Source organism: Parasteatoda tepidariorum, chromosome 1, assembly GCF_043381705.1.
Source record: "Parasteatoda tepidariorum isolate YZ-2023 chromosome 1, CAS_Ptep_4.0, whole genome shotgun sequence".
Classification (NCBI taxonomy): Eukaryota; Metazoa; Arthropoda; class Arachnida; order Araneae; family Theridiidae; genus Parasteatoda; species Parasteatoda tepidariorum.
This window is the reverse complement of record NC_092204.1, coordinates 40109405-40134406: the sequence shown is the minus strand read 5'-3', so window position 1 is coordinate 40134406 and position 25002 is coordinate 40109405. Positions and strand designations below refer to the sequence as shown.

The 25002-nt window shown below is 27.5% G+C and overlaps 1 protein-coding gene across 1 annotated transcript; it reads left to right on the top strand.

Annotated features, from left to right (window-relative positions):
• Nucleotides 1–591: 591 nt before the first annotated feature.
• LOC107447102 (prolyl endopeptidase) lies at nucleotides 592–25002 on the top strand. The gene is made up of 19 exons (XM_016061920.3): nucleotides 592–830; nucleotides 1610–1737; nucleotides 5448–5543; nucleotides 6345–6513; nucleotides 6603–6704; nucleotides 8937–9079; nucleotides 10026–10138; nucleotides 11677–11822; nucleotides 12395–12499; nucleotides 14659–14763; nucleotides 15171–15248; nucleotides 15746–15859; nucleotides 17148–17296; nucleotides 18664–18780; nucleotides 19777–19872; nucleotides 19993–20094; nucleotides 21670–21829; nucleotides 22977–23045; nucleotides 24819–25002. Exons 1-19 carry the CDS (start codon nucleotides 660–662, stop codon nucleotides 24882–24884), a joined length of 2229 nt encoding a protein of 742 aa, XP_015917406.2. The 5' UTR covers nucleotides 592–659; the 3' UTR covers nucleotides 24885–25002.

Below are 25002 nucleotides of genomic sequence, written 5' to 3'. Positions count from 1 at the left end.
CTTTTGCTGGATCCGTTTGGGAAACATTCCTGAGGATGATCCGAAGACATGTCATCGCAATTTTGATCCTCTGCAGAGGATACATCTCCCCTGCTTTGGTAGCCTAACTACCTGCGCGTGAAGTCGATCACTTTACAGTAGAACAGTTTAACGAGGACCGATACCGCACACCCTCGATCCTTAAGCAGGCTGATCAAAGTGGTCACCCACTCGCTGACTGACCACAGCCAGTGATGCGTGTACTAAGATGAAAGAAAAAATTTAATTGAAATATTGTTAAAGAATCATTTTACCCTCATAAATGTAAAAGAATAGAAGGATAATCGTTTGGATCTGGAAACGCTTGTTCCTTGAAAATACATGAAATCTGAATGAAGTTTGAAGCCCCATGCTCCTAAACTGAAAAAATCGGTCCTCTTCGGACAGCGGGTAAATGTCAAATGAGAGAGAAAAATACGACATAAATTTATAAAACTCAAAAATAATGCAAAAGCGACAAAAAAGGCTGAAGTAGATAAATCTTGGAAGAACGATATAACGATAACGATGGTAACTCTTCTATATCGTTAAGAAATTTTCGCGAATATCTCAGTCTTTAATGAGGAAGAAACAGGCTACCGGAGAAAACGTAAACAATCACCGCTCCTTACTCCCTCTTTATGATAGCTTTATTGAAAGTCTGTGTTCCAGTTTCTGTGTATAGATTTCATTCAATATTTAAATCAGTAAGGAGAATAAATTTTTCTTTCAAAAAAAGCCGGGCAAATATGTCTTTTATTTATCCGGATGCGAAAAGAGACGGAACAACTGAGGATCACCATGGAGTAAAGGTATGCAATTTATTTTTAATCAATTTTATTTTACTAATGTGGGATTTAAATATGACCACACTTAGAAATAGATCATCATATATTTAGTTACAATTTAAATATCTAAAAGTTTTGTTTGGCACAGCAACTTAAAGTTTTTGCACCAGTTTCAGTAAATATTCTTAATAATTACGTAACTATACATCTTTTCTTCTTATATTAATCATTCATCTAATTTTCTTTTTAAATTGTCAAGACTTAATGTTTTAAAACTTAATTGTTACCTCTTTTAAATATATTTGTAAATTAAATAAATATATTTACTTTTTTGTGTATATTTTTTTTTAAAATCAGAATTGAAAATGTGTCAATATTTCCGTAAAGGGGGAAACATTTCCGATTGATATACACTAAAATACTCGACATCTGAGCCGAAATAAAAAAAAAAGAAAACATCACAGAAAGAGATCAATAAGAAAGCTATAGCTTCCCAGGTCGAACCTCTAAATATTTTTTTTTTCCTTTTAATTTGCAAGTTAAAAATTTGTTTTGCACCCTGGCAATTGCAGTTAGAGTGACAGATCAGAAAGCAGAAATATCCTTGACAGTTTTTTACCAGGACTCGTATGTGTTATTAAAATCTATTAAAAGTTTTAATGCTTGATTTTAACGTTTTGTCGACCAATCGAATTACACCTGAGTATAAGCTTGCACTTTTTTTTAACAGCTTCAACTAACTATTTCTAAACAGGGAGACCTTCCTGATTGGTTAGCAAAAATAAAATTTCATCTATTTACAGGTTATTGATCCGTATAGATGGCTTGAAGATCCTGATGCAGATGAAACCAAAGAATTTGTGAAAGCTCAAAATGATATAACAGTTCCTTATTTAGAAAATTGTCCAGTTAGAGAGAAGCTTAAAGAGCGGTAAATTTTTAAAATTTTTTTGCATTGCACTAATATTTATATAAAACATAACTGTATTCAAGTAATAATAAATTTTATGTAACAAAGCAATCTAATAAGTCCAGTGTTTTCATTTCAGAAATAAATGGGAGAGAATTTCTCACCCTTTCTCAAAAACAGGGTGAGATTTCAAAAAGTTAAGTGAGATTTTCAAAAACTAAAGAAACACGAATAGACTTGCAAAAAAAATATTTCTTTAATTATAATACATTTTTAACGTCTTCTAATTTCTAAACCATTGAATGTTTTTGCTGCATTATCATATGGAAAATGTTCTATATCTACTTTTTCATCAGTTATTCTCATTAGTTTGCTCAAATGCTCACCAGTCAATCTGTTACAATATTTTGTGTTAATTCGGTTTTGGGTGCTAAATGACCTTGCAACAGATGCTGAACTATTTGAAATCACTAATTAAATTTGTAGCATTGTGCTCACACTTTCCTATCTTCTACATCTACCTGCATAGGCTTTTCAATTATTTCTGTTATAGAATAGTGAAGTTCGTTGAAGTTATTTCCATGTTTATACTTCTTGTTAGGTCTTCCAGCATAGTTTTCATAGATTCAAAATTTCAGGTGATATAAAGTTATTAACCATGTTAGTTACAATTGGTTGTTATAACTGTAATTTATTATTTTTACCTTGCTTAGTCTTTTTTAATTTTAACATATATCTTGAACTTCTTTTTTGTCGTATTTAAATAAGTTTTAATAAAAACTAATTGTATAAGAACATTCTAAGATAAATGTTAGTAAAATAATGGTATAATAGTAGCCTCAAAAGCAGAACCATTCTAAGATTTTTTTATGTTACTACTATTAGTATATATAGATATCGATATAGATCGATAAAGATATCGATATAGATATAGTATCAAGATATTTTAACAAATATCTTGAACTTCTTTTTTGTCGTATTTAAATAAGTTTTAATAAAAACTAATTGTATAAGAACATTATAAGATAAATTTTAGTAAAATAATGGTATATAGTAGCTTCAAAAGCAGAACCATTCTAAGATTTTTTTATGTTGCTACTATTAGTATAATGCTAATTTAGTTGAATGTATAAATATATATAATCCTAGGAACAAGCAGACTTGATAATGGAAAAACTGCATTAGCTTTAAATATTTTTAAGGTAGAAAAAATCCATATCACCTTAATAATTTTTGAATCTAGTGAAATTTATACATTTTCAATAACATACCAGAGGATTTAATTTTTAATTCTATTGGTATTTTTATGATATGTTATAGGTTTTAGGCTATATGAATAATTTTTTTATTGCATATTTTTTGCTGAATATATTGTAAAAATATTACAGAAGTGTATTTTCAGTAGTGTAGCAAGACTTCGTGGGTCCCAAATCAAACACAAAAAGTGGGCCCTATAATTCCTGGAAATCTGATACTTTTAATATAAATGAAATATTTTTTTAACTTCAAAGTTTTTTAAGGCCCTTTGTACTTGGGAGCCCTGGGCTTAACTATTGTTCACTTAGTAGTTGTTCATAAATAATGTTGCATATTTTTTCAATATTATGGACTCCTTCATTTTCTTAATCTCTAAGTATCTCAATTTACCTTACCCCTATGTCTTGCATCATGCTATTTTGCATTAACATATATACTAATGGTTCAGAAAGTTGTTATGGATCGACGGGAAAATTTCCGTATTGTGATCTATGTCAAAATAATTCTCACGTCTTGGCAACTTCCAGGCAGTGGCGTGCAAGAAATTAAAAAAAAAAAATAAAGAAATACAAAAGAAAAACATCACTGAATGAGATCTATTCAAAGGCAGAACTAGTAGCTACTTCCATGTAAACCACTACATGTTTATAATTTTTTTTAAATTTGCAAGTTTAAAATCTATTCAGTTCCTTGGTGATGGTAGTTGGCACAACATCTCACACCCTGGAAATATCCACAATCATGTAAATTTAGTTTTTAAACTTAATATATTTTTGTTTTAAGTTTATTTTTAATTTATTTTATACTACCCCTTACCTCATGTCACAATATAATATATAAACATATGCTAGCAGTTTAGGAACAAAACCCATGTTATGCATCCTGCTTCAAATTTTATTTTTAAGCACTCATGTATTTTAATGATATTTGTGAGGCTAACAACAATAATGGTCAGATGTGGATTTATTTTGATGAAAAAAATTACAAAAACTAAATATATGAAAATATTTAATGTGCTGATTTTGAATGTTTCAGATTTAACCAAAATGTGTGATGTCACACTTCCTGCCACAAACTGTCACAATTTAAAAAATCCCTCTCTTCATCTAAATAAGACAAAATTTATAGATGACCCCTTAGGTTTTTTTGTTAAATAAAAGTTTAAAACGCTGATTTATATTTAAATGTAGAATAATTGAACAAAATATGTAGGTTAGAGAGGGGTAAAACTGGGTATACCTTGATATTGGCGAAATTAGTAGTATTATCTAGCAGGCAAACTCTGATTTACACTTAACTAGTCAAGAGGAAGGTCATTCAATGTTGGCATGATTATGATTGTATTTGATTAATGTGTGGCATCTCTGTAGATAAGTTACTATTCCAACTCTCAAAATTTTTTTTTTTTTTTAAAGCTATCATTATTTATTCATCATTACAAATTTTTGCTTATTATACGTTTACTAATGACTCATACCTTAACAAACAGTAAGAGTTTAGCCCGATAGGTCGCACTGTTCTATCCTCCGCTCATGGGCTAAAACCGTGTACTACCAGATCTTTTGCCCCACCCTACTGATGTGTGTCTATGTGGGGCCCATAAGAACTGCAGTTCAGCGGAAGAAGATAACAACACACAACAAGACTGAACAAAAGTTTTATGTATATCAGGACAAAATTTACTTATTCTGAAAGTTCTAAATGCTTGAAGACCCTTTATATCAAATTATAGTTTTTTTTTTATATAGATACAAAGAAATTCTCTGCCATTTTTTTTTGAAAAATATTAATAAACATGACATTTTTGTAAGGAATTTTGGTTGAGCTCTCAGTCACCCTGGGCCTTGGGACAATTGTCGCTCTTTCCCTCCCCCTCTTGAATAAGGCTTAGACCTAGATCAGATATAAAATACGGGCATAATTGTCTTAAATTGTTATATAAAATGTGTGTTACTTTTTGAATGAAATTCTAGTATTTCTAAATTTCCCATACAGTTAACATGTGAAAAAGTTAAACCATCCAGTTTGACCCCACTAGTGGAGTCAAACTGGATGGTTCTTCTTCAATTCATTCTTAAAAAAAGTAGTCCATCTATGACTTTTTGAGAATGATGTATTGTATACAACTAAACAATGAATATTTTGGTTAAATCAGGCAGTTTTTAAGACAAACAGTTTCTAAGTCAAACAGTTTATTTCATACAGGCCTTTGAATCTTAGCTGCCCGGCATTACCCCCTGTTCCCCTATATAAATTTTCCCCCAAATCCTATTTTTATATTGAATATTTAATTTTATATTTTCTTTTAAAATAATTAAATACCTTATAAACTTTTATTAAAAGTAAAATGTAATAAACTGTAATGAAGTTTTAGACTCTTTGTTATAATTTATGTTTTTATTGAGATGCATACTAATACACTGTGCAAGCTGTTTTGCATTTTAAAAAAGAACTGATTTGTACTTTTCTTTCAGAATTAAGAGTATGTGGAACTTTCCTAAATATAGCTGTCCATTCAAGGAAGGGGAGAATTATTATTATTTTTATAACACTGGATTGCAGAACCAAAGGTAATTTTATTTATTGTCTTTATTTATTAAGTCCTTGGTAAGGCTACTTTGTAGTGATAAGATTTAAAGAAAAATACCAATCGTATTTATTACAAATGTACATGCTGATCATACAAGATCAGTAGTGGATTTTTGTAGAAGTTTTTTAAACAACTTCTCCAAATAAACATCATTTATTTGAAAACGAAGAAAAGAAGTATCTGGCTATCTTGTTACCCAATTTTCCTGAATTTCCTAATGCTTGTTAAGGTAATAAAAAATAAAATAAAAATTCTTCAAAAAAACAACAGTTGCAAACATTTTTCTACCAGTTTAATTAAATTATTATTATTATTTTTTTTCAGTATTAAGTTATAACATAACTACTAACTATGCTTTGTTCATATTAATTTAAGAAAAGTTTGATTCAATTTTCTAATAAAATATATATTAACATCATGAATAAACAATTATTATTAGTTGTATTTTTTAAAACTAATTCAGAAAATAATTTCATCTAAAATATATGGTAAATAACTTAATTCAAATATTCAATAAAAACTGGATTTCACTTTTTTCACTGGGTTAGCGCCTTTTCAATTTTCATGTTTTTTTTTATTTATAGTTTTGAATGATATTTAAAAAAAAATTTGCTATCAAGTTATCTAGGGGTGCTATCACATTTATTCAATATCCATAAAAGTACCCTTATTAATAAAAAAAATAATAATAATTGAGTTGCATTTCTTAAATAAAGTTTTTATAAACTGATATTTCCCTTTTTATTTTACAAAGATCATTGAGCAACTATTGTCTTTTCAGTGTTTTATATAAGCAGAAGACATTAGAAAGTGAACCAGAAATATTTTTGGATCCAAATGAAATGTCCAAAGAAGGATTGATAAGCATACCTTTCTATGAATTTTCAGAAAATGGTGAATATCTAGCTTATGGAATCAGTGAAAGTGGTTCAGATTGGCAAAAGATAAAGGTTGTTTTCATTATACTAAAATCTTAGCGTTGATGAAATATGTTTAATGTATATTTGTATTTCTCATTGAATTTTTTATCAAATTATAGATAAAGAAGGTATCTAATGGTGAAGAATTTCCAGAGACAATAGAGAAAGTAAAGTTTTCAGCTCTTTCATGGACACATGATAATAAAGGATTTTTTTATTCAGTAAGTTAAGATAGTCTATTATGTTATTATTTATATTATTACTTTTATCATGCATTCTTGATTGTATTTATTTTCAGTTGTCTGATTATTTCTGGTAGTTAAATATAACTTACTTTTTTTAAATTTGATTTTCAGGAACTATTTGATCAGTTTTGTTCAAATTTTGTATTTTTACCTTATAAAATTTCATTCTTTAAAATTATGTACAAATTTATATACCTTTCATATCAAATTTTTTTCGTCTATTAAATAATTATTAAGAAGTATTTTTTGCGAAGAATTATCAATTTGTGAAATTAGCTTTTCCTAATATGAGGGATGAAAGACTTCGGCGAAAAAGCGGAAATCCACTTTTTTCTCCCAATTTTTAAAATTTCCGAACATTTTCTAAAAACTAAATTTTTTGGGGAGTCCAATACGAGAAACCCAAGCCGTCCGAACGATAGTCGAACTTGGAACAAACTTTTTCGCTCTGCAGTAGCCTCCTGAGAAAATAATCTTCAGACGAAAGTGGGTGGAGCTTTGATAACCTCGGCTTCCGCTGTAGAGTGGAAAGGAGTCTAAAGTAGTTTCGTTTTGACCTCCAATATTCTATTTTTTTTTGGTCTGATTTTCGGAATTTTAAATATTAGGAACTGCTCCGGAATCTGCTAAAATCGCGATTCTTAATCAGACGATTTTAATATCTAACAACGATTTTCGTATTTAACTGATTTAGAAGTTACTTGTTGCGATTTTTTTATGTGATTTAAAAATTAGTACTAGCAATTCCTATTCACTCAATTCAAAAATCCAATATCGTGATTTGTATTCCCGCGAGTTTGAATTCCAACGTCGCAATTCGTATTCACGCTTTTTTAAATCCAATATTGACATTCGTTATCACGCAGTTGTAATAGCAGACATCGATTTTCGTATTTGTACAGTATTTAAAAATTACTCATTGTGATTCGAATTCACATGATCTAACAATTATGCATCGGGATTCTTATTTACGCTATTTAAAAATAAAATTCAATATCGCAATTTGTATTTTCATGTTTTTAAAATCTAACAGCGTGATTCATGTTCACGCGATTTTAAGATCCAAATTCACGATTTATGTTCACGCGATTTTAAAATCCGAAATCGCGATTAATATTCAAATCCAAAATCGTGATCCTATTCACGCCATTTTAAAATCCATTATTGCGATTCATATTCACGCGATTTTTAAATCCAAAGTCATGATTCCTATTCACGCGATTTTAAAATCCATTATCGCGTTTCATATTCACGTGATTTTAAAATCCATTATCGTGTTTCATATTCACGTGATTCTAAAATCCAAAATAACGATTCATATTTACGCTATTTTAAAATCAAATATCGTGATTCATATTCACGCAATTTTAAAATCTAATATTTCGGTTCGTTATCACGCAGTTGATATATCAGGCATCGTTTTTCGTATTTGTACGCTATTTAAAAATTATGCATCGTGATTCTTATTTACGCGACTTAAAAATTCAATATTGCAATTTGCATTTTCGTTTTTTTAAAAATCCAACAGCGCGATTCATATTCACACGATTTTAAGATATAATATCGTGGTTCCTATTCACGCGATTTTAAAATCCAAAATCGCAATTCATATTAACGTGATTTTAAAATCCAATATCGTGATTCATATTCAAACGGTTTTAAAATCCAATATCGTGATTCATATTCAAGCGGTTTTAAAATCCAATATCGCGATTAATATTCACGCAATTTTAAAATCCAATATCGCGATTCTTGAAAGAAGTAGAATAAGTTTTCTCTTGAATTAGTTACTGTAAAGATGTGATATTTTTCATTAGTAAGTAATTTAATAGTCGTGACTTCCTAGAATTGCTTAATTTTCTTTAATATAGTAGTGGTCAAAATTTTAAAATTATATTTAAGAAAATTTAAAGTTAACTGTCTAAATTTATCTGTCACTTTAAATATTATAAAAAATCTCCCGGCATAGTTAAAAGTTACTTTTATATATGTCATCAATATCATATAGAACACCCCCCCCCTCCTTCCAGTGATCTGCATTGTAAAAGTTCAGCTTTTTTTTTATTTTTGTCCACTTTCATGCCTGTAATATGTTGTACCTCTTAATTCCATGGATAATTGAGAGTTAGCCATATTTGGGTTCTTAAAACCCCTACATTTAATATAGAATTAATTGCTATTTATGTAAATGTCCTCTCCTATTCATAGGGATATCCAGATGCTGAAAACGGTGTTGATGGAACTGAAACCACTTCTTTGGAAAACCATAAATTAATTTATCATAAGATTGGAACAGATCAATCTCAAGATGTTGTTTGTGTTGAGTTTCCTGAGCACCCTAAATGGATGACGTAGGTGTTTTCAATCTTATATTAATGAAATGATTACTGTTTGAATATGATTACTGTTTGTATGATAAGATGTTAGATTTAATAGATAGTATTTGATTATAATAGTTTCAAATGTTAGGTGGTCATAACATTCGTTATTTTGCAGTCTTCTTAATATTAACTAGTCTTTAAATATAAATTTATAGAAAAAAAGCTAACATCTTTATTTCTTTATTGTTATTTTTAAAATATTTTGCTTTCTAAAAGGTTTCCTATTGATTTTAAGTTTGACTTAAAATAATGTGTTTTTTATCTTTTTTTTTTATGTAAAAAGTTGGAAAAAAAATCTATAACTTAGTATTTTTCGAGTTGAAGATGTAAAGCTGATTTATTTTTGTCAATATCCTGATGTAAAAATAGTTGTTAAGGATTAAGTTTTTAAAAATTTTTTTGTAGTCTGATGATATGTACTTTTGAATGTCTTTTTTGCTTTTTTTTTACAATACATATAATAGACTTTATTTTTTTCCAATTATTATTCGAAATAATTATTAATATGTTAATATTAATAATTATTTCCAATTATTATTAATATTAACATTTATTATTCGGGTATCAGAAGGGCAGACATGTTGTCCACTCTTTTAGGAGCACCATATTAGGTGGGGCTACTTTGATTCCACGATAAGAAGTACAGATAGTACTGAGAGAGAAGAAGGAAATAACATGAATAATAAGGGCATTGTGTTGAGGATTCCCAAAAAGCTCTTTACCCGTAAGTCTTAGGATCTCAAAATAAGCCTCTGTGTACAATTCAAAAATTTTTTTCCTAGTGTGTGCTTTAACCGTAAAGCAGATAATTCACTCTCATATATCAGAAGTAACAAGATGAAAACCATTGATTGTAATATTTTTGACTTTTTCTTAGTGAGTTCTGATTTTAAACTTTTTCTTTTCTTTATTTTAGTTCTGCATCTGTTAGTCACTGTGGCCAATATGCTGTTTGCAGTGTTGCAGAAACTTGTAAAAACAATATGGTTTACATATGTGATTTAAAGACTCTCCCTAATGGAATATCTGGTAAGTTCTGTGAAAACAAGATAAAAATTTCACAATTTGTGAAAGTGTGACTAATGTATTGGGGCTATTTATTAAAAATTTTTACTGTTAAATCAGCCTGTTTTACAAACTGTTATCTTTTATTTCTATGAAATTTGAAGGTTTTATGGAGAATAATCAAAAGTAATTCTTGAAATTTATCCTTTATGAATTATTTTTATTAAATTTAAATAATGTTTATAAATTTAATAATTATAAAAATAATTACTTTATAATTTACTTAAATTTTTATGAATTTTTAAGTATCACAATCAAAAGTGTACAATACCTGAGTCAGTATTTGTATTTGTCTCTATGAATGCTGACAAAACAACAGTACTAAGAAGTGCTAACAACAGTGCTAGCATTGCTAACTGTGCAATATATATAGACACATGTACAATGAAAAGTCTTGTACCTTACACGATAGGGACTTTTGTAAAACCTAAAAGTAGATTTTTTTCAGATAATAGGACTTAAAGGTAGAAGCTTATGTATTCAATAAAAAAAATTAATATAAATTTTGATGCAACATTTTGTTATTATGCAAATGAGCTCTTTTAATTATAAATTTTATGTTGACTTTTTTTTTATATTTAATTTTATAATGAAGTAAAAAGGTTCAGTGTTGTATAATTTTAAATTTATTACTTTTATCTAAATGTTATTTTTTTTTTAATTCATGCAGAATTTCATTAATGTTATATGCTTATATAGAATTTTGTATATGAACCTTAAAATTGCACTAATTTGAATTTTGTGAATGCTAAATGTACATACATATTTCTTTTGTTTTATTTTTCGATTACTAATACTAGTTTGGAAAATTAGCACCCTCTGTTTCAGAGACTAATAATGAATGAGGGTTTGTGATTTGCTTATTTTTGATGATAGAGAGAGAAAGAGAGTAAAAGCAATGCTTATATAAAACACGAAATTTTTTCTATCTGGGAAAAAAATCACTTTAAAGTTATAATAAATAAATTTTGAAAGAAAAAGGTTTACCTTAGCATAAGTTTTACCTTCGGATAGTTTGCTAATGAGAAAGGGCTTACATATTTTTAAAAGTATAATTATATAATTATTGAACTGACATTTATGAGAATTTTTGATTTTAAAACAATATTTTGAACTCTATAATTACAAGCTGAGAATGGTTAAACTAAAGAATAAAACTCAAACTTTGTTTAAGGAAGTATTAATTATTATGAAAGTAACTATATTGTTTTCTTATTTTTGTGGTAACTAATTAAAAAATTGTTGTAGCTATTGAGTATATTGATTGCTTATGTTGAAATTAATATTTTAAAACTTATAAGCTATCTATTTGACTTATAATTGCATACATATTAGATCATGTTTCAATTCCTTTTCTAACATTGTGCAATAATGTATTGGATTTACTGTAAGAGCATTATATTAGATATTTTGAATAAAAATATGACTGATAAATATTTAAGAAAACAAAAATCTAAAACATCATCAGTGCTAAATTTTTATAATAGTTACTTACATTTCAGGTCTTCTACCTTTAAAATGTATAATTGATAATATGGAAGCTGAATATAGTTATGTTACAAATGAAGGAACAACTTTTACTTTTAGAACTGATAGAAAGAGTCCCATGTATAGATTAGTTAACATCGACTTCAATAATACCAGTGAAGTAAGTTTTAAGTGAGCTCTTATATTTTAAAAAAATTTCACTTGTTGCAAGTATGAAATGTGTTTTAGTGTACATTATTAAAAGAATGACATTTTTTATTTCGGTAATTTACCAACACCTAATTTTGATACCTAATTTATACCTAACCTATACCTAATTTAGATGTTTTTGTTGTAATCTTTTCTCTTAAATTTTAACAGTTTGTTACTGCCTTTAGTCTTGAGTTTTTTTACATGGGAATTTTTTTTTCCTTAATTTTTTTAAAAATCAATTTCATTAGATTTCATTGAAGATTAATTCAATAATTTGAATTAATATTCTTGAATTAATCTTTAAATTAAAAGAGTTGGCTCTGTTTGAACTTTTATAATCACATCTAATATTGCAAAAATTATGAATATCTGAAATTATTATTTTTATTTAACTAGTATTTATAATTTCTTTAATTAGTAAATAACTGTAAATTGAGTACAGTAACATGCTCAAATTGAAATTTAGGTTGTGTATTTTTTTCAAAAGTGCAGAATGCGTTTGAAAATATTTGTTTATTTATTTAAAACTTTATTTCAAAGGACAATTGGAAGGATTTAATGCCTGAACACCCAAAATATGTTTTAGAATGGGCAGAATGTGTTGATAACGATAAGCTTTTTGTGTGCTACATTGAAGATGTAAAAGTAGGTATAATGATATATTTAAATTTATAATGTGTTTTTATTTTCAGGTTTTCTTCTTAATTATTCAAAGCATATTTATAATGAAATTTTTATTCCTATTTTACATGTTTGAAGATTTTTTAAACTTTCAATGTTTTTAAAATCAATATTGTTATAAATATTGTTATATCTTGTTTTAACTGAAAGTATTGAAATTTTTTTTATTATAACAATGATTTTTTTACTCTTCTAACTAATTTGCATAGGAATAAGGTATTAAATGTGTTATTGCTATAACATGAGTAATCCATTTTAATTAAGTTAAAGATAAGAAAAAAGCGCAGTTTGTTGACAGTTTCCAATAGTGTGAGCAAAATATTCAAGTGCTCCATATTCTTAAAATTCAAACTATTTTCAAACGTTTAAAAGTAGCAGTTTTGATTTTAAAATATGTGTATAGGTGTAAAATAAAAAACCAGTTAGATTATTATTCTAAAAAAAGGTAATAATTGTCCATTGAGCATTTTGAATTGTGTTATTAATTTTCTTTCATAATGTAGTTAATGAAGTTGAAATAAGAATTGATCAATAAGTTTTGCATAAGTGGATAAAATTATTTTTCACTTGATTATAAGACCTAAGATAAAATTATTATAAGACCTGTATATAACTTTCATGAGAGTAGGAAATTAAATCTTTAACTTATCAATGCTGCAAGTTATGTTATTTTTAATTTTGCTTCATTAAAACCTGGGCAGTTTTAGGAATTAGGGAAACAATAAATGTTGCAATATAAAATTGAAAATCCTAGTTTATGCTTCCATTACCAAATATCAGAATAAATTTGTTACCTCATTCATCTCTACAATGTTTGAGCAAAGATTACTTGTCTCTCTCTAAATAATCAAGAACTTACATTTGAATCATTGTTTATTTAAGTAATTTTATGTATGATTAAAAAAAAATTACAATTTTACAGTATAATTTACGGAATAAGTTGATTAATACTAATATTTATCTTTGAAAAGTGAAATTCATCAAGTTTAGCTAGGCAATTACTTTCTGCAATTCATTAGGAAAAAAAAAGTTTATTAGTCATTTTTTAAAATCTTGCTATTTCAAGTAAATGAATAAATTTGAACTGAGTTTTCTGTTACAATAAAATAAATCAACTTGATAGATTACATATAAATTGAGTCTAAGATATTATAATGGTGATGCTACCAGCTCACAGAATCAAAATAGGAAATTAACTAAATTTATTAATCTATACAAATTAACTATTGATTTAATTTGGAGCATTTTCCAGGCCATGAATGCATATTCCGAAACAACACAATGGACTAAGATTCTTGATTTAAACAAAGCTTTGTTGCTGTACTCTTGTCGGCATGTCCTGTCTTACTTTCTAATATATAATTAAAAGGATTTCGTATTATAGTTAAAAAAATTTTTTTATGCATATGATTATTTTTAGGATTGAACCCATTTTTTTAAACCATATCTCATAATTGAAACATAATGTTCTAATTTATTTTTTGTAATAGTTCATAAGTTGCCGGGAATAAACCACAAATAGCTACTTGAATCATTATCTAGTAATTGTTAAAAGAATGGAAATCTTTTCTTCTTTGTTGTTTTTTTGTTAAAATAATGTGGCAAAATAAGACATTTTGAATGTGAACCTGAAAAAAAAAAGAAAAGGAAGAGGAAGAAATGATACATTGCAGCACATTTCTTAATTTATTTTACATATTGTTTATTTAGTCTGAATTTTATAATTCAAAAGTATTTTTGGATTAATTATACTAAAATAAATTGGTGCTCTTCTTTAAATCGATATCAGAATTTCAACTTGCTATTTCATTCTCACTGAAAGTGTTAGTGTTGAAGTATAAGACTTAGAAAAACTTCATTGAATTTATCATAATATTCTATATTCATAGATGTTTGATTTAATATTATTTTAATTGATGAATGTGTATTCAATTTTATTTCAGTAAAATTTAATTATAATTCTTTATTTTAAGAAGGTAAGTCTTACATGATGATTTTTTTTATTGAACTAAATGCAATGCAGAGAATATAATGCTCTCTGAGCAGAGAGATTGTGTATAAGTGAAAAATGTAATTATGGTGATTTTTTTTACGATTTATTTATTCTTGTTTTTTTTGCTTAGAGTCAACTACATTTACATGATCTGAAAACAGGAAAATTCATTCACAATTTTCCGTTAGAAGTTGGAACCATCACAGGCTGCTCTGGAAAGAAAAAGCTGAGCGAGGTATTTGGTTTAAATAATCTAAAAAATATACGAATAAAAAGAAATCAATGCTTCTTTTCTAAATAAGGAATTTTTCATATGTAATTAGTACAAATCTGTATTAAAAAACAATTTGGAATAAATTCATCTATATAATTAGTTTTAATTGATCCAAATCAAATGTATGCTTAAAATTCACACAGTAGAGCGCTGATTATACGAACGCTGATAATGATAGTTTTAAATTCATAAAATTAAAATTCTTACACAATTTATTACATATTTTTGTGTATTTCATTTAATGTTACTAAAAATTTGATAATATTTTAAATTAAACTATGGAAATTTCAATTGTTATATTGCATTTAAATGTTTATCTTTATTTTTGCTGTTTAAATTTATCTCACTAATTCACTAATTTCTTTTAGGTTTTCTTTCGATTTGTCTCTTTCTTGACTCCTGGAATTATTTATCGTTGTGAATTAAAAGAAGATTTAAATCACAAGGTAGGAAATTTCAACATCAACTTAAACTTTTTCCTGATTTTATTTTATATGTGTTAGTCCTCGTTAAACCTTGTTTTTATTTTTTGTCAAAATTAAATTGAACTTTTTCCTGATTTTATTTGTGTGTTATTTATCATTCAACTTTTTTTTATTTTTGTGAAAATTAAAATGTGAACTTTTTTCTGATTTTATTTAATGTGTATTATTAATCATTTTACTTTTTTTTTTGCAAAAGTTAAAAGTCAGATGTTTTTTGAAATTTTTTTTTTAATTCAAAAGAAACTTTTAAAAATTCTATTTTTAATTTTACATAGTTTTTAATTTAATTATTTTTAATTTTACATAATACAGGACATAATAAAATATGCTGTCATGATATTTTTAAAAATATTTTTAAATAAATGTTTTAATTAAAAAAATATTTTGAAAATAGTAAAGTAGCAAAAGAGGTATCTTTTTTTATCACATTAATTTATATTATTGTTTAATTTTTTTAGGAGTTTAGAACAATTAAAGTTGAAGGTTTTGATGCCTCAAAGTTTCAGACTACCCAAGTGTTTTATCCAAGCAAAGATGGTACAAAAATTCCAATGTTTATCATTCATTCTAAGGTAGTTTAAAAGCTTGTGATTTTTTTTAAACTTCTTTTGCTCATTTTTACATTTTTGCTAAAAACTGTGATTTGTACTGAAAAATAATTTATAAACCAGTGTCATTGATATTATTCATTGATGTAAACATTTTCTTGAATTTTACTGCTGAATGCTTAAAAGCAACTGTTTAACAAAAAGAAAACCATAAAACTCAATTGCTTCTGCTACGCTGTTCATTCTACTTGTGGGCTCTAAGCTTCAATCATCTCTTATAATTTTCTTCAGGTAATATCACTTAAAAAAAATATTATTGGAAATACATTTTGCATTATTAGTTTTCTCTAATAATTCATTGTTTTACAATAATAATTTTTTGAAAAAACTGTTTAAATTTTAATATGATATCAAGTATTGTAACGTATTAAATTTTTAATGAGTTAAAAATTTAAAAAAAGAAAGCAAAATTAGAATTAGAAAGTTTTGAATAATTTTACAATCTCTTCTGTTGCCATAGCAGTAAAACCATTTTTGAATTGTTATATTTTGCGTGTTTGAATACTTAATATATGTATATGTTACGGCCAAAGCCCGAAGTCCGGCCACTTCGCGAATTGGCCATGCCTCTCGGCCAAAGTGCGATGTAATTGAAACGATCAGTGAATATTTTACTTTGGCTGACCATTTCAGGAAGTGGCCACGATGTTCCGCCCAAAAGACGATGTGCTCGTTCAAGAATGCCTGGTAGGCGCCCCATTTTACTACTTTTTTAATATCTTTTGTATTTCTAATAACTATTACTTTACAGAAAAAAAAATTTAAGTGGTATGTTTTTTCACATACCGGGTGGTACAGTGGAACCACAATTTTTTATTATTTGTTTTATTAAAAAGTTAATTTGCTAATATTGCCCCTTTTGTTTTCTTTTTTAATTTAAAAATATAAAAATATAGACAAGTTTTTAAATTAAAATTTAAAAAATTAAATTTTTTACTTTGTCTCAAATGGCCACATCCCACAGCAGTTAGCTGCGGGTACCGCAGCTTGTAATTTTTAAGGAATGAAGTTATACAGAGCCACTAATACGTGCCAAAGAATTTTTCTTCCAACTTTGGTTGTTCCTCCCATGCCACTTCACAATCTGGCCGGCCAATTCCCAAAATGAAGAAAAGATCGGACATTGACCAGCCAATTTACAGCGTTCTTAACCATTATCAAACGCGATTTGGCTGGCCAAATTCAGGCTTTGGCCGTAACATATATATATATATATATAATGTGTGTGTAAACAAATTTTTTCTCATTTTAGGATTTTGTTAGAGATGGCACTGCTCCAGCATTTCTGTATGGCTATGGAGGTTTCAATATCAGCTTGTTACCTCATTTTAGTGTCACCAGGTTAATATTTTCTCAAAATTTCAAAGGTGTTCTTGCTTTACCAAATCTCAGAGGAGGAGGGTGAGTTTTTCTCTTACTTGTTACTCTTTATGTATTTGCACTTTTGTTTTATTACTATTCATGTACTCTTTTTTTTCTTCTTTGGCGAGACTGTTGTTGTTTTAGCATATGAAACATGCCTTTGTTAACCTTCTGATAGTTTCACAAAATTAAGCAAATTTATAAGTTGTGTTTATTATAAAGTACTCTAATATTTCTTTTTTGCTGTATCCCTGCAGAAATGTACAGTTAAAATAATGAATACAAAAGAATTATTTCAGATTGTAAAGCAATATTAGGAGTTAACTTTCTGCAGTGTTGCTACATAATATTTTTGGCTCTAGTTTGTATGGTAACCTAAAATTAAATTCAAGCTTAAGCAAGATTTATCCAAGCAAAATGATTCATTTTTAAATTTTAGTACAATAAGAAGTTTAAGCATCTTTTAAGTACTAATAACTTTTAATTTTGATATAACAATATTTTGTCATCAAGGAACTAAAATGATCCTGTAGCAATTTTCAGGGTTGGTATTTAGAGCGAACAGGAAGCAAAACCTTCTAGTATTTAATAATGTAAACATTAAAATTTTTTAAGTTATGTCTTAAAGATAATAGAGTTGTGTAGCTTTAAGAGTTTTTTTTATACCTGATTTATTTGCATATAATGTTATTTTTTTGGCTGAGATGTATATAAAAATCTATAGATAATCTAAAATTGTCATTATTTTCTTATTGTCATTACTTCTTCTTTGGCACCACAGCTAGTCATTATTTTTAATGGGTCAAAAAACAAAATTCTGTGATATTAGTAAAATTCAAGAATTCATGAAATTTTTCTAAAAATAAGTCATAAAACTCAACTTATATACTTACAATGAACATCAAAAAGTACAGATCACATACAAGAATACAGATGCAAGACAGAAGATAGATCGTAAAAATAAGTTAGCTTTAGATAAGGTTTTCAGAGTTATTATTATCATTTATAGTAACTGACATTTTATTTTACAGTGATTTTATTGCAAAATATTCTGCACAAATCTTTTAACTATTTTTGGCCATATTCATAGTATTGTTTGGCATTTTCCCCCTAAGATGCTGGTTTTGAATTTTTGTCAATTTTTACATGAAATACAAATTCTCTACTTATTCCTGGATCTGTTTAGGTTCAGAAATATAGGGTAGTCACTGTTAGCAAGCATTTAATTTTGAAATATACCTTTAAATTTTAATTTTGATTCTTCAAATACTTGTAAAATTTAATAAACATTTAGAATAAATTTCTCATTTCTTCAAGAAAAAATTTCTGTAATTCTATACTTTTTTGTTCTGGTTACAAACTTTATTAATTTCCTTTCATTATTCATTTGTTCATTTTCGTTTTAGAGAGTATGGTGAGAGTTGGCATTCTGCCGGAAAACTACTTAACAAGCAAAATGTGTTTGATGATTTCCAAGCTGCTGCGGAGTATTTGATTGAAAATAAATACACAAATTCAAAAAAGTGAGTAAATTCTTTTATCTCAAGGTTACTTTATTGATGTATATAAGTATTTTTTTTAAGCACGCTCATGCTTGATTCTTTAGATTTAGTTTTCTGGCTCAGGCTAATGATTAAGTTTAGCATTTCTTTATTTTTCATTTTACTTTTTAGGTTTTGTTTTACTAAGTGGTGATAAGTGATTTTTATTATCAATTTTTTCTCTCCTTCAGTCATCATTAGTTTGAATGGCAATTACTAATTTTGCCATTCCATTTGAAGGCTATACAGGAAGTTTCATCACAGTGGTTACAGAAAAAGCAGGCAGTGACTAAGAATTTTACAGCAACACATGTACATAAATGTCATTGTATCCGGCTTGGCGTGCTTCTCTCTTATGTATTAATTGTTCATCCATATTTGTACTAATACTTTTATTATCTAAATCATATTAATTTTATGTTTTCTAGTTCAGATCTTATAGCATTTTGATTTGGGGATAAACTTACAAAGGTTGCCAAAGTGGTTACCAATTCTATAAGTTTTCAAACCTGGACGTATTTAAATATATTTTTGGACATTAATTATTGAAAAACATAGAATTAAGGTAATTTATATTAATATAAATATCGGCTCACATGGTTAGCCAGTTCATCATGTGAAATCATTCCTAGCAGCGTAGAATGATATTTCTAGGTATAGGCTGCTGTGCAATTCTCAGTCCTCATGATGTGTCCTAGCACCCTTTCAAGTTTTTAACTGCTTCTCTGAAACATCTTGTATCGAATAATTTAAAGTCTAAAAAAATCATTTTGATTTTGGTACTTCAAAAATTAGTTGTAACTGAAACTGCAACTTAAATTTTTGTTATAAAAAATTTCTGAGGCTTTTAATTTTTGAGAAGCCATTGGTTTTCATGAACAAAAATTTTCTGTACTTTTGTTTAGTTTTATTATTGATCAATATCATCTTATATAGTCATTTATTTTGTTACGTGAATGTGAATTCTGTACATTGTAGATTAACTATAAATGGAGGTTCTAATGGAGGTTTGTTGATTGGTGCATGTATTAATCAAAGACCAGAGCTGTATGGATGTGCATTAGCTCACTGTGGGTATGTACTGAAAGTTATGTTTTTTTGCTCGTAATCGAAATGTTGCTGGCTGAAAAAAATGTACTCTTTAGTAAAGATGAAATACATTCTGGTAAAGAAAATCAATTTGATTTGTTTCAGAGTGATGGACATGCTGAGGTTTCATAAATTTACAATCGGCAGTGCTTGGATATCAGATTATGGCAATCCTGATGAAGAGAAAAATTTTCATAATTTACTTAAGTAAGTTTGAGGCTTCTCTCATTGTGTGATGTAAAATTTTTACTGTTTAAGGTTACTAATACATGTAAGCTTTTTTTTATCTCTAAATTTAAAAAAAAAGAAAAAAAAAACTTTAGATGTTTTTGTTTTATTATGAAAAATGAATTCAGTTACTTTTCAATGTCTAAATGAAAGGGCTTGTAATAAGAACAAAATTTTTTTTAAATGGAAATTTATTTTTTAACTAAGCAATAAATTTTTTTAATTCAATTAATATCAGCTATATACATAATTTTTTTTTTATTTGATTAAAATTTATTTATTTTTTTTATCTATTGAAAATTATTTTAAATTTTTTAAATTTATTTCTTATTTTTTTAAACTATGCAAATATTTAATTTTTCTTATAAAATGTAAAAAAAAAATTTATTCAGAAAAATGTAATTTTAGGTGTAAAGCTGATTTTATTATATGATGCATGTCTTAATGTGAGTTTCGTAAAACACAATTTGCAATTTTCTAATATTTTTATCATAATTATTTCTATTATAATTACTTTTAAAACATTGATTGACCTGCATATTTGCTTTTCAGTTATAGTTCTAAATAGTAAACTTGTAACACAATCATGAAAGACTTTAAACTTAATGTTCGAACTGACAGTACATTTTAAATTAATTGAAAAATTGATGCGTCATTCTTTAATAACGTAAATGATTTGGGGAATATACATCTGGAACTTGTCAGAATCAAATCGTCTTAGCCTGAATTATTCACCTATCTTCTAGTTCTATGAAAAGTGTAAGCTGTTCATAAAATATTACCTCCAAATATGTGATTGCTCTTGTAAAGTCAAAAACAATGTTTGCAGTGTAAATGATATAATTATAAGAGATAGAAAATCAGATTTTATTCATTGAATTCAAAGCATAAGTCAGTTATTTATAACAATTTAATTACTGTTGAATAAATTTAATGTTTTATTTCTACATCATTAGACAACTTCAAAATTATGTTGTCAAAATCAAAAAATTGTTTTGCAAAAGATCCCTGACCATTGTAATTTATACTCTAATGAGTAGGCAGACTTTCTTGCCAAAAATTATGCTTTGCTGACACGCTGTACAAGACAAAACTTCTTTTCTCTCCTCTCAATTGTTTCTTAAACAAATAATGCTGTGGATTCACCAAGATGAACTCTTATCTAAAATAGAAACCAAATATGGAGGAAATAATTGCCTCTTGGGTATGCCTGACAAGCATAGACAGTCAGCAGTGGCCGCTTTTTGTACACTTACATGGCATGATTTGCCTTGCTACCCATCTCTTTTGCATTGGCATTCTAACTGAGGCTGCCAGTCCTCTGTGTGATAAAAGAAACAAGTCTATGGACAAATATAACTTGCTTACCTTTGGGACTTTCCAAGGAGTGACGAAATAATTGAGATACTGGGAAATGAAAGCCTTGGGTTATCTCATGAATTTTTTGGGGTTATTATTGCATTTGTTTCTTTATTTGAATTTTTTTTTGTTCCTATTCATATTCATCGCCACAGCCATTGGAAATAAAAAAAATTTTAATTTTGTTTGATTTAGATATTCTCCACTGCACAATGTCCGTGTGCCTAAAGATGATCAAGTTCAATATCCAGCTGTGCTACTCTTCACTGGTGATCATGATGATAGAGTTGTGCCACTTCACACTTTAAAATTGATAGCTGAGTTACAGTATAGGATAGGCAAAAGTCCTAAACAGGTACTTTTCTTTCTATCTTTTTATTTCTCATAAAAAAAGATCTAATACTTGTATATATGTTTTTTATAAATGTTTGCTTTATGCATTATTGTTTAATCTCATTTATACATCCTAAATCCTCTTTAGTGCTGCAACTTGTACAGAAAATACCTAATATTTTTTGTCAGAAATAAGTTTAGTTATTACCAGTAATTTGTTAAATTTTTTAAGGCTGAAAATATTTGATATTATTTATTTCTGAAGTAAAATCTCTTTCCATATAAGTATGTAAAATTTTATTTACTATTGAGCTATTTATATATACATTGCACAGAAAATAAATATGAAAGAATCATTATTATTTTTTTCTTCCTAAAGTGAAGTTTTTATTTTAACAATAAGTTCAAGTTGAATCTCATTTCTCAATTTTTTTTTACCAACATTTGTTGTATTTCAAAATTGAATTGATTTAGAATAAATATAATTAGCTTTTTACACAGAATGAACAATATTAAACAAAATAAAAAAAATTTCCTTCCCTATAAAGGCAGAAAAGTAATCATGCTCATTATAAAAAGTTGCGATAAAATGCTCAGGGAATTAAATTTCACTTTATGGATCTATTTCGATACATTACTTAAACAGAGATACCGAGTAGTACTAATTTTCTGTAAATCATTTCTATAAATTTTAGTATTTCTTTTATCTTGGAGAGCCTTTGAACACTGTAGATGAATATGATTTCTCAAAATATTATTCTTTAGTTAATGGACTCTAATTTTCGCGTATAATTTATTCCGTTTTTTGAATAATCTTTTATTAGTTACTTCTTTTAGATTCGGTGAGACTTATTTTTTTCCGCGCATAGGACAAACTTATCATTTGTTTCATAATTTACCTAAACTTCTCTGATACTTTTATTGAGAATTGATTGCTAATCTTGATACAGTTAAATTAATGTATTGAAGCTTGTTATATTGTTTTGCGAAAGTGTAATTTATAGAACGTCACTTGTTTAATTTCTAGATTAAGACAGAAAAGACTACATGATTGTTATTAGTACTTTAAAATTATCCCTTCATATATACAAAGGGCATCCTTGGAAAGCGTCCTTACTTAAGTTTAGTTATGAAGTATTTAACTTTGAATTTTGTTTTAATGTTTTTAGGTTAATCCACTCTTGGTTCGTGTAGACACTGAATGTGGTCATGGTGCTGGAAAACCTACTGCTAAAATAGTGAGTATACATTGGAAGAGTAAATTTTTTGATAAGTAAACAATGTACAATAAACAAATGTAGTCAAACACCTCTATAATGAACCTGGAGTAAAGCAAACGCTCGGTTATAGTGAACAATTTTTAGTAGTCTCTTCTGAACTCCCATTTAAATAATGTATTTTATACGCTTCTAGTGAACTGCTGAGAAATTGGTAATTCATATAAAGTGGGCTCAAATTTTATTTCCATAGATTTTTTTTCCAGTTCTTTAAATTTGCAGGAGTTGGAACTACAAGCAACAGCATTGTATCAAATTTCAGTCTTATCAACTTCGCTCACATTTGACCAGCTGTTAGACAGTGCATCCTTCTAATTCTCTCCCCCCCCAGGATACAGAAATACCNATTTCAAATCCCAAAAATACGAAAACGAACATGTGATATAACGATATAAGGTCTCAAAAGTGATTCTGATTCTACCGCTCATCAGTCAAGGCCGTCTCAACATAACGAAACAATATCGTCTTCCACAGCGCGAGTTGGCATCGGAACGTAAGAGAAAGTCCTTGCGTGTATCGCTATATCGTTATATCGTCTTCTTCACTCGACGGCTTAAATCACATCTCTGATGTATCGCTTGGAATGAAAGTTGCTGTATCGGTTTGCCGATATAGGCGTTAAATCGATATGTCGCGATATATCGATTTATAGCCCAGTCCTAATTAGAAGAGTAAATTTTTTGATAAATAAACAATGTACAATAAACAAATGTAGTCAAACACCTCTATAATGAACCTGGAATAAAGCAAACGCTCGGTTATAGTGAACAATTTTTAGTAGTCTCTTCGAAACTACCATTTAAATAATGTATTTTATACGCTTATAATGAACAATTTTTAGTAGTCTCTTCTGAACTACCATTTAAATAATGTATTTTATATGTTCTAGTGAACTGCTGAGAAATTGGTAATTCAAATAAAGTGGGCTCAAATTTTATTTCTATAGATTTTTTTTCCAGTTCTTTAAATTTGCAGGAGTTGGAACTACAAGCAACAGCATTGTATCAAATTTCAGTCTTATCAACTTCGCTCACATTTGACCAGCTAGGTCTTGACTAGTTCTGAGTTTAATTGTAGTATATGCATAAGCTGAAAATGAATAAAATAAGCTGAATTTTAGTTTACAAAAAAGAATTGTTATAAAGGTTGAGAAGAATTATCAGCAAAACATAAAGTTCTTTATTCTAGGATTTGATCATTTTATATAGAATTGAAGATTTTGAGGAGAAATAATAATGCAATTTTTTATAAATGCATATCTTTTTCATAATTTGTTCAACCTATTGTTATTGGAAGAAAAAAGATTTTTTTTAAACTTTTTTTTATTGTTATTTTACTTAAATAATTTCATAAAACTATCCAAAATATCGAATAAAGGATGGTTTGTTGTTTGGGGGTAAATATAACGACAAGTTTCAACAATCATTACCAGTTTAAAAAATTTAAATTCTTGGAACCTTTTACGGAACCTCAAATTTCCGTGGAACACCATTTTATTAATTCATTTACTCTTGCCTCTGATTTAATTCATTTTACAGTTGCTCTCTTCTTCTTTTACATATCAATTTGAGATAGGCAGACATATTTTTCAAGAGCATTAGAAATGGTGAAATGGTAAAAAGGAAAGCATTTTCACTATAGCATCGTTCAACTGTAGTTTTAGTATTTAATAACTTAAAGTTTTTATATTTTTTCATAATTTTTTTAAAAATATTTATGTGTTCTTTATTTTAGATTGAAGAGCTTACTGATATGTATTGCTTTATTTATAACTCACTGGACTTGAAATATTACGATTAAAGCAAGGATCTGATTTTAAAGCAACTAATGTTGACAGGTTTACTCGAGACGAGCACTTGTTTCTTTCTTTTATAATTTTCATGTAATGAGCCTTTGAAATAAAATTTTTCTTTTGTTA

Bases quoted from the DNA above. Each gene is read 5' to 3' on its own strand.
- LOC107447102 (XM_016061920.3), top strand. From the start codon at position 660: ATGATAGCTTTATTGAAAGTCTGTGTTCCAGTTTCTGTGTATAGATTT. The intron at 14,764-15,170 runs GTATTTGGTTTA...AATTTCTTTTAG, and splicing joins GAAAGAAAAAGCTGAGCGAG to GTTTTCTTTCGATTTGTCTC. The intron at 21,830-22,976 runs GTACTTTTCTTT...TAATGTTTTTAG, and splicing joins TAGGCAAAAGTCCTAAACAG to GTTAATCCACTCTTGGTTCG.